Source organism: Agelaius phoeniceus, chromosome 19 (genome assembly GCF_051311805.1).
Source record: "Agelaius phoeniceus isolate bAgePho1 chromosome 19, bAgePho1.hap1, whole genome shotgun sequence".
Taxonomy (NCBI): Eukaryota; Metazoa; Chordata; class Aves; order Passeriformes; family Icteridae; genus Agelaius; species Agelaius phoeniceus.
Window position 1 is genome coordinate 9676552 of NC_135283.1, and position 17720 is coordinate 9694271.

General features: G+C 42.5%; 2 protein-coding genes and 2 non-coding genes across 5 annotated transcripts in view; 2 read left to right on the top strand and 2 right to left on the bottom strand.

Moving 5' to 3' along the window:
- The window catches only part of ERN1 (endoplasmic reticulum to nucleus signaling 1), a 32865-nt gene extending 32412 nt beyond the window's left edge, over positions 1-453 (bottom strand). Inside the window, exon 1 of the mRNA XM_054644792.2 lies at positions 298-453. Coding sequence (XP_054500767.2) covers positions 298-378 — 81 coding nt within the window. The 5' untranslated portion in view covers positions 379-453. The remainder of the gene's footprint in view (positions 1-297) is intronic.
- Positions 454-2330: 1877 nt separating this feature from the next.
- On the top strand, positions 2331-2393 carry LOC129128256 (small nucleolar RNA SNORD104). Its single transcript, XR_008535258.1, has one exon. It is a non-coding gene; the product is annotated as a small nucleolar RNA SNORD104 (small nucleolar RNA).
- Positions 2394-2560: 167 nt separating this feature from the next.
- On the top strand, positions 2561-2690 carry LOC129128259 (small nucleolar RNA SNORA76). Its single transcript, XR_008535260.1, has one exon. It is a non-coding gene; the product is annotated as a small nucleolar RNA SNORA76 (small nucleolar RNA).
- Positions 2691-3479: 789 nt separating this feature from the next.
- The window catches only part of TEX2 (testis expressed 2), a 46313-nt gene continuing 32072 nt past the window's right edge, over positions 3480-17720 (bottom strand). For both annotated transcript variants that reach the window (XM_054645016.2, XM_054645017.2), the window contains exons 7-12: positions 16907-17006; positions 13193-13325; positions 9447-9569; positions 6946-7155; positions 6297-6417; positions 3480-5490 (exon numbers count right to left, since the gene is read on the bottom strand). In XM_054645016.2, coding sequence (XP_054500991.2) covers positions 5368-5490; positions 6297-6417; positions 6946-7155; positions 9447-9569; positions 13193-13325; positions 16907-17006 — 810 coding nt within the window. In that variant the 3' untranslated portion in view covers positions 3480-5367. The remainder of the gene's footprint in view (positions 5491-6296; positions 6418-6945; positions 7156-9446; positions 9570-13192; positions 13326-16906; positions 17007-17720) is intronic.

The window sequence follows — 17720 nt, forward strand, 5'->3', positions numbered from 1 at the left end:
AGGATTATGATATACACGTCCAGGTGACATGCCAGGTAGGGCTCAGCTGCAGGTACAGCTCTGTGGGCTGGGACAGCCTGTGGGGCTGCAGTCCCTCAGGGCTGCCTGCGCACACAGGGGCACACGGCGTTAGCGAAGTGGGCAGGAGGTGTGCTGGCTCTGCGGGCACCGCCGGGCTGCGGGCACCCCCGGCAAACCTTCGCTAACCCCGGCGGGACCCCCCCAGCTCTCCTCCCGCGGCCCTCCCCGTGCCCCGGCTGCCCCTGCCGTTCTCCGGCCCAGCGGGCCCGGGCTTACCGCGAGCCTCGGCGGGAGCGGGAGCAGCAGCAGCAGCAGCAGCGCGGCCAGGCTGAGGAGGAGGCGGCGGAGCGGCTCCATAGCTGCACCGCGGGGCCGCTCCCCCCCGCACGGCGCTGCCTCCGGAGCGGCGCGTCCGGCGCTCCCCGCGGCGGGCGGGGCGGGCTCAGGGACCGCCCGGCCGGGACACGCACGTCACCGCGGGCGGACGGGCCGCGCCGGGCACCGCGCTCAGGGACCGCCCGGGCAGCCGCCGGCCCGGGCCCGGGGGCGGCCAGAGATGTTCCGCGGGTTCGCGCCGCTGCCGGAGCCTCCCCGTTCGTGTGAGCCCCGACCGACCCGGCGCCGGGGCTCGGCTGGCAGCCCCATGGGGAGCCGCGGGGTGCGGTGGCAGCTGGCTACTGCTGCTTTGTTTTTATAAAAAAATACCCAAATCCAGGCAGCACCAGCCAGTCGCCTCCCTCCCCCGGCACCACCCTGCCCGGAATAACTGGGTGGTCAGGCACTGGAAGGGGCTGCCCGAGGGAAATAATGGAGTCACCGTACCTGGAGGTGTTTGAGGCATCTGGATCTGCCACTGGGTGATATTTAATGGTTTGGGGGCTACAGTGGCAGTGCTGGGTAGACAGCTGGATTTGATGATCTTAAAGGTCTCTTCCAACCTTGATGACTCTGTGATTCTTGTTTTCCTACGGATTTTGTATTTTCAGAACAGATCATGCCAAATGTATTTGGCATAGCTCCTGCCTTAGACAGACTTAGTTAACCCTGGGCCTTGCAAGGCCTTCAATAAATGCCAAAAAAAAAAAGCCCCTACATGCCCCTTTGAACCAAAAGACTGGTCCAGGCTCCTCTGAACAGATAAAAATAAACACAAAAAGTATTGAACCAGATGGAAGAAGCTTCAAACAGAAGAGAGTAAATTTAGAGTGCCTGGCAAAGGCCCAGCGTTCAGCCACCTATTTATATAACAAAGCCACTTTGTCCTTGTACATATTGTTTGCTTTTTAATGGTGATATCACTAATGGAGCTGCAGGGCACACGGAGTTCTGGGCATGCCATATGCACACACGAGCTCCCACAGTGAGCTGCCTTTGATGGTGGGCAGGAGATGTAATAATCACCCAGAATCACAGAATATCCTGCCCTGGAAGGGACTGAGGATCATCAAGTTCAACTCCTGCTCAGGACACCCCAGCAATCCCAATGCCTCAGAGCCTTGTCCAAATGACGACCTGACCTCTAAGTCTGAATACATAAAAATATACTGGAGCTACAAACCACACCGTGATTCCAGTTCTCTAATGCGCTACTTTATGGGGCCTTGACTTTTAAATATTTGTGCCGTGTGAGAGCAAGCAAATCCCTAAACACACTGTGTGTGCCATGGCAGCAGCACGCTGCTACATTAGAGGAGGAATTTATCAGTTGCTGCATAAATGCTGTAGTGCGTGAGATCCAAGCTGGAGTTATTTCACGCTAGTGTCTCCCATGGCCTCACAGGAGATTTACAAAAAATAAATAAAATAAAACCGGCTGAGGTAGGAGGGGAGCCGGGTGTCGGTGAGCACCCTCAGCTCCCAGCTGCTCCCCTCAGGAGCCACCTCAGCACCCACTCTGCCGGGGCCTCAGCTTTTATATTTTTAATACTGAGCCTTATTCTTCACAGCAACAAAGCGCTAGAGCAAACTAGAAAGAGAAGAGTACTACTGTTCCTGAAAAGGCAAAAAAGTCCCTCACACGGTGGGGGGCGACACGAAACCACCGCGCCCCCTCAGACCCCGCGCTTGACCTCCCTGTGCCGCCCCGCCCGCTGCCCTCACGCGGCTCCGCCCACCCTCGCGCGCAAGAGCAACAAGATCAGCACGTGACCCTGGATTCCAATCCTATTGGGCAAGACGAGGAGGGCGGGGCTAGGCTCTCTATAAAATACAGCGCGGCGAATTGTGGGTCCTTCTCTCTGCGTAGCCAGCGAGGTGAGTGCAGCGGCAGGAGCGGAGTGGGGCGGGTGGGGGGGCGGTGAGGCCGGGCCGCGGTGATGTCTCTTGACACGTGTTAGACTGCTGATATACGTGAAGCAAAACTACTTCTGAGCGCCCCGGCTGCCTCCACCCTGCGGGGCGGCCGGGGTGTAGGGCATCAATAACCTCCCCTTTATTCTCGGTGTTTTGCAGGTCCCTTGCGGCGGCCGGCGGCCGGGAGCGGCGGTAAATAAAGCTTGTGTCACTCAGAGCGTGTCCGGCTGGTTCTTCCGCGCGTGCCGCACTGCCTTTGACCCGGCGGTGCCCGCCTGGCGCCGCCGGCCAAGCAGCGGTGCTACAGCGAAGCGCTTGTTCATAACTGGTGCTGCTCGGCCCGACCCGGGCGGCGCTTTTAAAAGCAAGTGACATTTGTTCGCGAGTGCGTGTCACCCTCGCGGGGACACAGCGGCGGAGGGCGCGGGGCCTGCGGATCCTGCTGCCCGTCCTCCTGCATGGGGAGCCCGTTCCGGCCGGAGGGCGGTGCCATGCCCAAGCAGAGCCGGGTCACTACCGCGGTGCAATGCGACTGAACCCGCCGAGGCAACGGCTGCAGCTTTCCTTCAGTAGTTCAGGGTTTAGTTGTAAAAAGGATTTTAAAAACGGAACAAAAGCCCTGGGATTCCTGCGGAGCTCTTGCAGGAGTAGAGGAGCTGGGTGAACCAGCTTGGAGGCAGGAGAAATGAAACCAGGGCTGGGCGTCATTATGCACGTGGTGCAAAACACCTTAAAAAACTGCCGTGACTGAGCTGCGGCTTCTTAAGGGGGTACTCTCTCATACATGCCAACAGGGGGAGATACAGCACGTTCTGTCAGTACAAAAGACCTGTAACCACACAAGACCACACATACAGGAATCGGGCAGAGCCTAGCCTGACTGTAAGGGATCATTGAGCTCCCAGGGGCTCGTAAAGGTCGCAGAAGTGGATGCATGGCAGCTGTTTTGTAACTGCTGGTAATCCTTTCACAGTTTTACCAGGTATGCAAACATGTTCTTCGAGCATATTCCTCATATGAATACTAGCTGCTGTGATGAACTTGGGCAGTAGAAAAGTCTGCAAAACTAAGGGCACACTCATATTAGGAAGCTGCCTTTCTAATAAAGTTTTTGAAACAACTTGGACTAGATACTAGATTAATGCTGTAGAAATAAAATTTACTGATTTGTTTGACATGGGATAAATTTATTTAATAAAACAAAGCAAGCAGATTGTAGTTACCCACAGTTTATGAAGTGCAGTATGACAATCTTGTGTAATAAGTCTAAATCTGTTTACACATTAGTGCATCTAGTCCTTTGACTTTAGTTATTGCACATAGAAATTAACTCATATAAAAGACCTGCGTACAAGACATGCAGACTTCATGAAAGGCAAATAATGCCTACAAAATCAGCAACCCCAGAATATACACAGCCTGGAATGGTCAAGGAGGAGTTCAGGTAACAAATATAACTACTAATATTTCAATTAAAGGTAACCAAAATAGGTGTTCAAATATAGAATTAATTTTAAATATATTAAATGCTTTTGTTTCAGGCAAGGTGCTGTTTAAAAAACCTTCAATATAATAGCTTCGTTTAGAGATGGTAAATCATCAAGTTATACATGGAAATTTTGATTTACATCAAATGTGACAACACAACATACAAAAAATTTCTTAAAAAATTACTTTGAAAAAAAAAAAGAAAATCATGTTATAAAAGGAGAGCCAAAACTCACCTTCTTTGTAAACGAAAACATTTTCTGACGTCCATGAACAGTTGGCAACACTGAGTATCAGAAAAATATTAAGTGTTAAGGAGTGGATATGTAGTGTTCAAACCTTGAATTTACTGCATATATTTAGCCTTGATTCATTACACCTGACAAATAAAAAGCAGTTCCCCCTTCCCCTTTAGTTTTGGCCACTAATTAGCAGAAAGAGTCTTTAATCATGATCAGCTCAAACAACTGCAATGCTTGAATTCCTATGCCATAAAGTCCAAGAAACCAATGCATGGGGGTCAAAATCTGTCAGCCACAGCTGCTTCCACAAGCAGCAGGTGCTGTCGTGTCTGGGGCTGTAACTGAGGATCCAGGCCCATGCCTTGGGTGTAAACACAGTGCAATGGAAAAGACTCACAGCAATAAACTCCTGTCAGAAAGAACTGGGTGTTTCATCACAGCAAGAGGCTCTATGCACAGTTAGGTCACTACTGGAGATGTGCAGTGTTGACACTTGGTGTGTGTGCTCCTGTCTCTATAAACATTCAGAATTAATCAGAACCAAGGTGATTGTACCTCACTATAAGGCGGCTTGCTATGGTTTGGTCTCATGGCTTTACCAATTTTTTTCCTCACTTACAAAAATCTGACAGTCCCACCTTCACTGATAGTTGTGTGTTTTATGGCTAATTGCTTCCCAAAAAAAGCACAAGTTCTGTATGAAAAAAGTAATGTGTATACAGCACATTGAATCACAATATTACCTATACATCCAATTTACATTCTTTTATCCTGAAAGCATTTCATATTTCGATTGCTTGACACAAGCTATTGACTGCAGAAGTGAAAGAACATAAAACAGTTCATTCTACACCTCCAACTGCCTGAGAAAGAAAAATATTCTTCCAGTTTTATAAATTCATTCCTTATTTAGGATTTTTTCCATTTGGCACGCAGTTCCTTTGCTGCCAAACAACTTTTCAATGCTTTAATGCACATTAACATAGCATGAAAACAAGCTGAACAAAAGGTGCATCAACAAGCTCCTTGATCTGTTACATTTGAGTTCCTCCTCCCTCCCCACAAAGAACAGGTCACCTCAGCCTCCCAGTTAAAATCCTGATGGCAGCCAGTACAAAAATAAATCAACAGCTTAATGGAATGGAACTTCATGTAGCTGAAGTACACAGGAACAATAACCAGGCAAGTGAGCACACAGGAACGGGGAAAGGCAGTCCTTGGGAGGGGGGAGAGTGGCACAAGTTAAGGACAAGAACTACAGCACAGTTTATAAAACCATGAGAGTAACTTTTATAATACTGTAAACTGCAAGAGTCTTCACATGTCATGGTTGATCAGAGGCCTCCGTGCTCAGATCTTGAGGAGGGCACGTGGAGGAGCGGGGATCCATGGCTGAGTGCATTAAAGGAATATAGACATCATCCATGTTTGGCATGACAAAGATTTTCTGGGGAAAAGATGCAATGAAATGAAGTTACATTACATATGTCACTTGAAACCTTGGTTTTCCAATTTTAGTTTAAAAAATGCAACACATTTACAGAGAAAAGGTTCTCAAGCTCAGCATTGTTTGAGTCAGTGCAGTTCCCATTAACTGAAACCATTTTGTTGTGTTACAGTTGTAAATGAAACTCAGAAGTATTAAGATCTCTGCATATTTCATTCAATTAAAATGGGACTACAGGAAACATCACCAACTTTTCCTAACTGCTTTCTCAGCTCTTACCCATCCATATACTTTCAAAATGTACTTTCAGTAAAATAACTGATTTTGATTTCTGGTTGATTGTATAGTTTGGGGTCCAGAATCAAGCTGGTTACTATTCCTATCCTATATGTATTTGGAGAGGGCTTCTTCCTTTTTGCACTATGGTCAACATGATTTTTTTAAAAATTACTTTAAAGGAAGCAGTAAGAGGAAGTAGTGCCTTATCTGTTCTTAATTTTGGGTGAAAGTTTGGCCCCTTATCATTAAGAACATGTAGGACCATGTTCTTATTTGAGTACTGCAAATTTTACCATGGTACCTATTTCAAAGAAATATCATTTTTATCTCTAAAACAGATTTCCATCCTGATCTACATATGAGTCTTGAGACCATCCCAGCAGTCAGTTTCAGCTGAGCTCTCAACATCCATCCCACTGGCTGGGAGCAGTGGAGGACATGACTAGTGATAAATGAAATAGAGGACATGTGAAAATTAAACACCCCAAAACTATCATCAATGAAAGGAGAGTGTAGAGGAAACACACCTGGAACTCCTGTTCCAGTTTCCTTGCTATCCAGTCTGTGACATGAACCAGAGTCACTTCTCTCTCGCCAAGTTTTGGCCGCGCTTTTAACTCCAGGTAGGGAGGCCTTCGGAAGCCGTACCTGGGGAGAGAACACAGAGCAGGATTTACTACAGACACCCCAACAAAATAAGCACTTAACCCTGTAACAATTAGCTCTTAGTAAACAGTTCCTACCTCAGTTACAACTAATTTGTACTGCTCCTTGCCCAGAACCCACTTGTGTCGCTATAGGACACGAAAGGCCACAAGCGCACACCGCTGTTCTCAAGGTGAAGAAAAAAGGGAAGTTTATTTTCTGACTCCAACATTTATAGTTTTCCAAAAGTGACAGTGGATTGGAGGGTGACAGTGCCACCTCTCCAATGACACTGGACAAACCAACAGTCCATCAGCTTTCTCCTCCTCCACAAAGGAATGCAAAACAATGAGTTACTTACAGATAGAGTGTGAGAAAGTTCACTACAAGAATGTCAACATCAGAAGGCTTAGAAAATCTTAAAAAACCAGGGCGACACACTTGAGCCAGGCTTTACTTTTTTTTCTTAGCTGCAACCCCTCACATAGCACACCTGAAACATTGCCCAGCTCTGCTCTGAGCTCCTCTTACCATATTCTGTCAGTGGGTGGAGGTGGAATGTTAATCACTAGTGTTCCTCTGCACTCCTGTACTTCAACTGTTAGCAGCAATGGAGTATTGGAGACCTCTTCAATTTTTTTCTTAATAAACTCAGTCTCTGTTGCTTTCTGAAAGTATTTTGACTTCGTAATTTTATCCACAATTCTCATGATTTTACTTGTCCGATGTCCTCCAACATACCTTTAGATAGAGAATAGAAAAAGGACATCAAGATAATTTTCTTAAACCTAAGAAAATTATTCTTTGCTAAGACAGACATGGATCTTCTATTAAATCATTGAAGTTTTTTGATACAAAAATTCTGAACAGATATGTGGCCAAGCAGTTCATCCTAGGGCCTGCACCCAGCAGCTGTATTCTGTCAGCTACAGGTGTTTGGCAGAAACTCTGTTCAGTCTGAACACTCCTTCCCAGATGGCACTGGAAACACAACAATTTTTAAAACTGCAAATACACTTAGATCACGAATGCCAGCAAGATGGCATGAGAAGTGACAACTTTATTACCATTCCAAAAAAACCGTAGAGACACTGATACATTAAGATGTGCACAAATCATCAGCATGGAAGGCCCAACCATTGTGTCTGATTATTTAACTGTGTGTGCTGAACAAAAATGTTTTAATTTTAAAGTACTGTAGCATTTACAAGTATAAGTATGCTGAAAACGAAGAGGAAAACAGTTTTGGCAGTGGGTGGAATGATATTCCAAAAATGGTTAACTATGTCTGCAGAAAGTGGGCTTTTCCTGGCAATTGTGTTAGACAGCATTCCTGGCTTTTCAAACAGATGCTTTAAGAGCTGAATATGTTTTTTCTTACTCCTATCTCATGTTGGAAATACATACTCCAAAAATAGCACATTTGGTATTTTCCACACATTATATCATGTCTAATTGTGGCTCTTGGTGTTACATAGCAGAGATAACCTTCCTAAGGAAATGACATTTTCTTATCCAGGGCAAAAAAATAAAATTATTCTTACACAAACTTTTACAGTTTTGTTCTTAGCACAACATAAGACAAAAACTGTTCAGTGAAATAAAAAAAGAGAAAATATATTTTGACTTTGGGATTTTATACTAGCTGTATCTTTACCCAGAGAAAGAAGTTATTCTCCCACCAGATTCTATAGTGGTAGCAATGCAGATTTTTAATAGGTGTAAGAAATTTTTTTCAGTATTTTACATTAAGATTCTTCATTCTCCCTCTTTGTCCTCTTGAAAGAGTTCTTTATATGATCCATGAATTTCGAGAAGATACAAAATGCATCAATTGCAGTAATTCAAACAACTCCTCACACAATTTTCAGAAGTGTTCAGGAGTAAAATACTAAAATTCTCTGGAACATTTTGAATAAGTCATGAGTCTGCTGGTATATTCACTGTAAGAATCACTTGGATATGTTCAGACATAGAAAACATTGTGACTGTCTCAGACATTCTGGGCTCAGACATTCAGCTTTCTCATTGCATGGCATAATTGCAATCAGATGCAGAAAGCAAAAAATCAGAGCCACAGCCAAAACAAGGAATGATGTGGCATCACTGATGTTGGGAAATTTTCTTTGAAATCCATGCACAGCATCAGAGGGCAGTATTGCACAGCCCAGACACACAAAATCCTCAAGGGAAAAAAAAAAACCAACGAAACTAAGCAAGAAAAACAAGCTTGAGTAACAGTTGTTTTCTTAAAGAAAAGAAAATGGAACGATGTGAAGGTGTTTGCAGGAGTCTTAGGATGAGGGAAGAGACAAAAATGTTGACTCTGTTTCAGAAGGCCTGATTTATTATTTTATGGTATATATTATATTAACACTGTAGTAAAAGAATAGAAGAAAAGACTTCATCAGAATGCTAGCTAAGAATAGAAAAGGAATGAATAACAAAGGTTTGTGTCTCAGACAGAGAGTCCAAGCCAGCTGACTGTGATTGGCCATTAATTAGAAACAACTACATGAGACCAATCCCAGATGCACCTGTTTCATTCCACAGCAGCAGATAACCATTGGTTACATTTTGTTTTTGAGGCTTCTCAGCTTCTCAAGAGAAGAATCCTAAAGAAAGGATTTTTCATAAAATGTGTCTGTGACAGAACGCCAGCAATAAGGGATCAGCAGGATAAGCACAGGGGTAATACTGCATAGAGAGAATTTCAAGATTTCACACAAAATCCTGTTCTTGGCTCTGCTACCAGGCAGGACACGCTGGGGAAGGTCCCCAGAGCTTCTCTGGCCTCCCAGCAATCCAGCAGAGGAGGGATGGGAGGGGGGTGCCCAGGGCAGCTGGGACAAGTCCCTGCAGGGCTGGGGTGCACAGGGCTCCTCTGCTGCCCTGTGCCCTGGAAATGGGCAGCTGGGGCTGCTTCACTGCTTGGACAGCCTCACACTCTGCCATTCTGGGGGACAGAGAGCATCACAGCACTCACACCACCTATCAGCTGTGGGGGAGGGAAGGATTAACAAACAGCTCACCCTTCTCCTCCTGGGGTCAGCTGCTTCTCTCCTGCCAGCTCAGGAGCATCATCTTCCTCCGAAGAGCCGGCGCTGGAGGATTCCTCATCGCTGTCTGCAAGACAATACGCCCTTGGCCTGAAACTGAAACAAGGCAATTTCCAGGTCAAATGTAATATCCTTAAATAGCTATTCATGCTGTACAGCTTTGGCTGACATTACAGGTTTCTGGACTGTCCCCTCCCCTCTATTATAAATGTTATCTAAAAAGAACAAAACCAAAACCACTCTGAAGCCAGTCTGGCAGAACCAGCTTTCAAAACAGAAATCTGTTTTTCCCAGTGGAACATAATCCTTCATGAAAGAGGCTGGCACGGGGGTGGTATTCTACATACTTAAATCACATGTGGAGATTATTCAAAATACATTTGGAAGCATCTCTGTTGTTGCTCACGGTTTTTCATGAGTTGAGCAGAATTAGGATTGGACAAACCATTTTGTTTGAATGTCATGGGGGAAAAAAGTGAAGTAATAAACAAGTGTTGCCCTTGGGTACACAATACCACACAGTAGTGGCTAATTCCTAGACTTGAACTGTGGAAGATTTTATGTACACAGTCACAAGAAAAATTTCAAATCTTTTAAACGGATTTAAACGAGAGAAGGATACAGTGGATACACTTCAGAATTAACAGATCTTTACTGAATGCAAGAGCTTGAAACAGTTACACAACACAGCCTTGAAAAGTATATGGCTCTAGCCCTAGGGACTATACCCAGGAATATAATACTCTACAGCATGTTCAGAATACACTTTATAGCTGTGCCTTCTTTCTTTGTGTGTGTTCTTGGAAATGTATTTGAAGCATTAATAACCTCAGACAGGGCATGGACTGAGGCCACTGCCTGTTATTCTGTACACAGAACAAACTGGTGGTTACTGCATGAAGTCCTAATGTAAAGGGACAGTTCAGGTGCAGCTCACAGTGCACAAGACTCCTTCCCCACTGGAGCAATAATCCCAGGACCTGTCCATACTGAAGTGTTTCCTACCCAGGCTGTGGAATCACAACTGCAAACCTCTTCCTATCCAGAGCAGCATTTTGTACCTGCAGAGGAGTGAAGGAGCAAACCAAACTGAGCCACCTCCCTGAGGATGTGGGGGTGCTGCTGGGTGCTGCCTGTCACTGGCCCAAATAGCAACGCTGGAGCTGCTCCTCACAGAAATTCATGTTTTCAGGTCAGATTCAAACTGCACATTTTCCACCAGGGTGTGACCTCACTTCTCTTTCCTGTGCACTTTAGCATCCAGCTCAAATGCTCAGGGCATTCTCAGGTCTTTCAAAGGTGTCACCTTCTTACAAGGTGTTTTATTTCCTAGTTGAAGTGGTCCTATGAAGTGCCTCAAGCACCAAGTGGCTCAGACCAGAGGATTTCCTCGCATTAAACAAAGCAACAATAAATAAGCTTGAGTGAGATTTCAGGGAGCTCTGTATACAATGGACCATTTATATGACACAAACATTGGCAGAAAAAAATCACTTTGGAGCTACTGTATTGTTCCTGTAAAGATTGCACAATATTTTATGAATTGCCATTTGTCAGTTTGTTTTTATGTGGTTCAACAAAGCCAAAAGGACTGATGGGTTAAGAAGGTGCAGTAACTTTGAGTTAACCTGCCTGCTTCTGCCTCAACTCCTGTTTAGCAGCATCTGTAATGTATTACTTTTATAAAATTGGCAATTAAATAGTTTCTTATTCTTTCTGAGAGCAGCATTTTCCTGAGAGGGCATGCAAGACAGCATTACCAGACTGTCTCAGCACACTTCACTTCTATTTCAAACAGCAAGTGCAACAGTGACCCACTTGTCTTGCTTTACACTGACAACAGCCACAGACAGTTACACCCCAGAGCTCTCCTCTCTCTGGATGAGTAGGTGCCTTTCTCACACCACTTTGTGGTTACTGCATCTCAAGAGATGGTTTGTTCTGAGCTCCTAAGGGCCAGAAATGAGCTCAGCATCCAGCACACATCATTACTGACTACGTGACCGTGGATGAAAATACATGCAGAGTAATTTGATTTGTCACAGCAATTTTCAACTGATAATTTAAAAAGCCAGTAGAATTAAAATTAACTAACACATTGGAAGGCAGAGATGAGAATCAAACTGTTCTATACTTTTCAGTCCTTAATTTATTTAATATTCATTTTAAGGAAAAAAAAAAAAAACAAGCAACAAAAAAACCCTCATCCAAACTAGAATACATTAGATTGTTCTTTATGTAAAACTGCTACCTGGCCCTGAGCTTTGAAACATCCCAGCCCTGTGCAGGGAGCAATGCAGTCAATGCTGATACCTTCAAGTAACTGGTTGCTTGGCTACAGGCACTTAAATCTGCCTTGCTGGGCGCCTATAGCTCAGCCAGCAGCAACCTGATTTTTAAATATGAATCAGAGTGTTCACTAATTATTTCTGAGGCTGTTCCTGCACTGAACAGATATGAAAATACACAAAGAAAATCCTGAAGGGGTGGGGAAGAAAAGCAAGAATTTGATTTGTATAGACATTTCCTCCTCTATCCCACATTTTTAGGGCAGGCAGGATTAAGCAGATTTTGAAAAATTCACACCTACCAGTTATAGTGATGTAAATTCAGAAATATTTATTTCAAGCAGTGACAATGAGAATCTAGGTCGGTTTAAAATCCTCTGAATTTCTACCAGTGTATGAGATCATTCAGCCATTAGTTTTTTTCACATTTATTTTCTTGTCATGACTGCACTGAAATAGAGTGCTGCTGCAAGTATTACTTCAAGCTATCTCAGAATAAATGGTCAGAGCTATGACATAAGTATACAAAGCATCTACTATCTTAATTGTGAAAGACCATACCATTTTGTTCATAGCTAAACAAATGGCCAGGTTTAGAGACCATTTTCTTGATTTGTAGGCAGTGGCTGTACATTAAATCAGAGACTACCTACTGTTTAGGGCCTGCAGATTTAGGTACAAAGAGAATACAGATCAAAAAAAAAAAATTGGACATCAGAGCTGGGAGTGGATCCATCCAGGGATGGATATTTGATAGGTGCCACTCACTAGGTTAATAAAAATGGACAATGGATGACATTCAAACATGGCCAAAATGAGAGGGAAAACACAAATACAAAGGAGGTAAGTGACGTATGGTGTCTGCTAATTGGAAAAATCTACATAAGGCATTTCACTTAGGCACAGCAGGCAAACAGAAGGTGGCTATGAGGAAAAATCGAGACTAAAGCAGGGATGTGATTACTCCCACAATGCAATAAAGCTTTTGAAAAGGTCTTTACATAACAATTAGAGCCTGTTTATCTTGCAAATTGTTTACTACTCCATGGTTTCCAGCTGCAGCTGTACCATGCTGCAGTAGCCTGTTACACCTGTCTATCTCTATTTCTGCATGTGTTTATCTCCAGTATTTGAGTTTTTTCTGACTAAACCCTAAATCAAGCATAAGACAAAACTAAATTTTAGTCATAGGACATTTTAAAACCCAACTGAAATATATATATATAAAACAATTATACCACAGAAGCCTTTTATTAAAATTATTATCAATAGCATGACCAAACAATAAAGTTGCACAGAAAAGCCACATTCCACATCCACTTGGTATGAAACATCCCAAGAACTCCTTTCAATCTACTGCAGAGCCAGAGCTGCAAATACACAAGGAAAATCCCAGCTTTTCACAATGAAAGCCCCATTGCCATCCCTTACCCTTCCCTGCCGATCTCGCCAACCTTCAACGCCTCCCCAAGCGGCTCTTTACCAAGTTTGGTCAAGTTCATCTTGGTCTCCAGGGTCATTAGAAAAGATCCATTGTAGGACATTTCCAAATCAACCCAAAGTCCTATAATAAACAACAGAAAAAATGTCACTTGAAGAGCAATCACAAAGCAAGCTTTCTGATCACACTATGGAACAAAGCCAGATATAAATCCCAGCCACACTGAAAGAGAGTGGTGAGTACAGCTAAGGGTCTAAAAAAATACTGTGATTTACACACACCTAAACTTCTTAAGAGATGTAAAATGAGATAAAGGAAATAGAATACCATCAGGGATTCACTTCAAAACTATTTACAGCATTGCTCCAAGCCAAGCAGTAACGGGGACGCTCCTCTGCATCACTGACGCTGTCCAAGTGAAGCACAACTTGAAATCCCAGAGCAATATTTGCTTCTCTCACACCACAACCTGCTGCCCCTTGTTTTGCCAGTGGTTTATTGAAGATCTATGACAAGGTTCCCTCAGTAACTGAGCTACAGGCACTCTTTTATGATTCAGTGTAAACAGGGTCATTACTTACACAATTCTAGACGTGCAATATTAAGTTAAATCCTATTGTCTGTGCAATATTGCTTTTTACAATTTCCAAAAGAATTGTCTTGGGAATACCTTAACATTAGCTCAAGCCTTTTAAGTGATACCCTGCACCAAAGCAGCAGGAGGTTAGAAAACAGATGCCAATAAACACAGATTATACTTCTTCCTTTTTCAGATATTGCAGCTGCACAAAACATTCCCTCACCAGTACCTGGCAGATCAACCCATTCCACTTTTATTTACTTATTTGGAAGCAATTAATGGTGAATAAAACTGAAACCAGGACAAATTGTAACTACCCTTTGTGTTTTATTGTTCTAGAAAGTCACACTTTATCAGTTAAAGAACTATTGTTTTCTTTTCTGCAGAAACATATCCTTATCATAATCCCACCCACGTGTGGTAACAGAAACACAGGCAGCTCCCAAAGACCTGGTCCCTGGCACCCTGTGAGGTTACATGCAGGAAGCAGGATTAAGGCAAGCTGGTGCTTTAATAACCCAAATAACTCTTTTCCATCACATTTTTTTCTAACACTGTTCTAAAAACCAAACACAGGAACTCAAACACAAGCTTGTAAGGGTTTTTTTTTTTCTCTTTAGAGTAGGAAAGTATCAGTAAGATCATAAAAACCATGAAAACAGCTCAACAGACTTTTTGGACAATCAATGAGTCAGCAGAACTCAATCATCAATATAGTTTTAACAGTAGATCAAATTAAGCAAAGGATGCCATTACTGAGAGGGAAAATTCCTTCTGACCAGAAAATGTTCATACACTTTTTCCAGAGGGAAAAAGGGAGGGAGAGGGAGTGAAGAACTGGGCAGATGGTACAATTTATTCTGTTTTCTGGTTCCCTAGCCTTGACAGAATTACAGTAAAAGCCACAGCATATGCTGTCACCCAAGCAGGACTGTATTAAAAGAAACAAGACTTTTTTTCTAACATTGTCTGTAAACAAATTTAGCTCATTAGAGAAGGCATATAACAAAAAATGTATTTTCTTTGTAATCGAGCACTGGTAAAAAGAAGTATTGATGAAACAAAGCACATCACAGTTAGTAACTGCACTTTAGAGCCTCACAAAGGGCTACCCCCAATGACTGCCTCAAACACTTACTAATAAAAAAACCCCAGAAACTCAGAAGCATTCATTCTGGATAGTGCCCTGAAACTATAGAGCTTTTTCCCCCACATTTCCCAATAAACTAAGCCATTTACCCATAGGCCAACTTACCAAGAAATACATTTATTCTTATGAAAACAAGCATTTCCAATTATCATCCCCTTGTTTATGTCCTTTTAAGTATAATAAGAGAACAAGTTATTCCAGTAATGACTCATTGCAAGCTCTTTAAAACCCTAAGAGCTCACACATATGTTCACATGTTCACATTCAACAGTATGGAAGAAGTTAAAAGGATTAGAAAGCCTACCATAAATGTTTGCTTGTCACAGTTTAACTGAACAAGAAACTAAAGGAACTAATTGATCTCATTCCTGTTTCAGCAATTAATTGAAGCCAAGTGTTCAGCTCCTAAATCCCATCTCATGACTTAGAACTACAGTCCTTGGTTACAACTGAAGTTATGAGAACAGAGAAAAGAATTCAAAAAATGTTTAAATCAAGACAAAGGAAAACACACTGACAAGAATCCTGATTAAAAAGAAACTATGAAACCACTCCACAAGCCACACACACAAAGATTTTTAAAAGTTTTCCTTTGTTCTGTAACTCCAAATAAAACTTCTACCAATGGTGCAACCACTTAATGGAGAACACTGGAGGACTTCCTAAGTACTGTGGAGAACCTGCTGTGCCACACAGGAAGCATAAGACAAGAAGCAGCAATATGCTTTAGTTCCCCAAATACTGACTGCACTCCAGCTTATTCCACCTATTCAACTCTTATTTCTCTTAAAAAGACAGATTTTGTTCCTCATGACAGCCAAACAGTTTGCTCTTTTCAAACACGCTTTGTTTATAAAGCTCAGTGGAAAATAATCTTTGGAAAAGTTGAGAGCAGAACACCCAATGTTTTATAGATAAGGCTTTTCCCCACGGGGTTGCAAGTCTCAAGCTGATAAGGGCAAACAACAGCATTTGGATACAACAGGCAGCATTAACTAATGTATGTCCAAGAAGATTTTAATATTTCCCCAAAGTCTGCTTTGCTCAGATTTATGAGGGAAAGGTGAGCACTTACTGTCCTCATGCTTTTAGGCAGTGATTTGAATGGCACAAAGTTTTAGTATTAAACTTTATCAATCTCCTCCTAAAGTCCATGCATCTGGTATTCTTGCAAAGGTCAGGTGACACCACACCAGGTCTTCCAAGGAAATATTTCCCTTAAGGCCAATTAGAAATTTCTCCACATTGAGTGGAGAAACTCTGATAAAATTTAAAATTAAAACCTGCTCTGATTACATCTTAGATGGCATCTAGCTCTCCTCAACATGTAGAATAAATGCTTTTGAAGCTAAAAAGCATTATTCCAAGTTTTTACTTTTTGCAAGGCTACTTAAGTGACATGAGCATCCTCAAATATGTGACCATGTGCAAGCCAGAAGGAATAGAAAACAAACAGTTCTAATTCATGAGGCAGCAGTATGAAAGTCATCCAGCTTTAAAAAAAAGCTGTATTTAATATTAAGAACATAAAATGATCCTCTATTTTGAAGTTTATTTCCAAAACAACACTATTCCTGCTTTCCAAGTGATCACAATTATATTTTCTGAATCCCTATTTTCAGAACAGGGCAGCTTCTCTTGGAGAGACAAACCTGTTTTCTGCTATGGTCAGAATCAGATCTGTCCCAAGGAGATGTGCTTTGCCCTCTGCAGTCCCTGACAGTATCAGATAAGTGTCTGCATCTCTGTTGCATGCAAATTTTAGTTTAGTTCAGTAATTATTTCCTATGGAAAGACATGTTCACAGTTCCATATTTACAGAATTACATTTACACCAAGCCTGAGATAAAGACCCCTGAGTATCTCAGAATAAGCTGATATTACATGTACCTAAAACATGCACAAGATAAACAGATCAACATTCTGTTCTCAGATACAAAGGTAATACCAGCACCTGCTATTTTTGTATTTTACCTCTGTGATCAATAGAAGGTTTGAAGGCTTGAAGGATCTTGGGCACTGCTATCCCCATGTCAAGCTCAGTCAGAGTCAGCTCATTCATGAAGTAGGGCAGCTAGAAGGACAGAATATAAAAAATCAAATACTTGTTATGGAACTAGACATCAGTCTCCTGAGAGAAGAAAGCTCATTAAACTTAAGGAATGAACTGAACTGAAGTGTCACCAGTGAAAGAACACAAATATAATTACACAAAATTCTTACAATTCTAGAGTTTCACAGATGCTAGTTTCAGAACTTTTTAGGGAAAGACTGGGCATCTGAACTTATTTTTTAAATTATGCTGAAGTTTAGATGTTGACCTTAAACCATCAGCATGCTTTCTAGTCAAACTATGTAAAAAGCTCAAGAATGAAGTGTAAATCCTATTTCACTGTGAATAAAAATCAAAGACTTCTTTGGATTTTAACTTCATATATTTTATCACTGTTTTATCAACGTCTCAGCTTCTTTTATCTTTGGCAAATTCTTTCATAGAACATTACCTTTTAAATCTGTATCATAATTTTAGTAAAATAGAGGCACAGAAATCATGATTCAGGTATCTTACTCTTCTAATTGACAGAAAACATATCTCCTGTGAATAGACATTGCTTTAACACATCAAAAAATACACCCAGTCCCCACTGCCAGTCTTTCCACTTCAAAAGTTCCCAGTGAGATGTCTGGGTACCCTACTGTCACAATTGTGGAAGCAGACAGGGCAGATTCAGGCTACTGGTGATTTCCCAAAGCAAAGGCAGCACTATCTCACAGCTGGGGCTGGCAG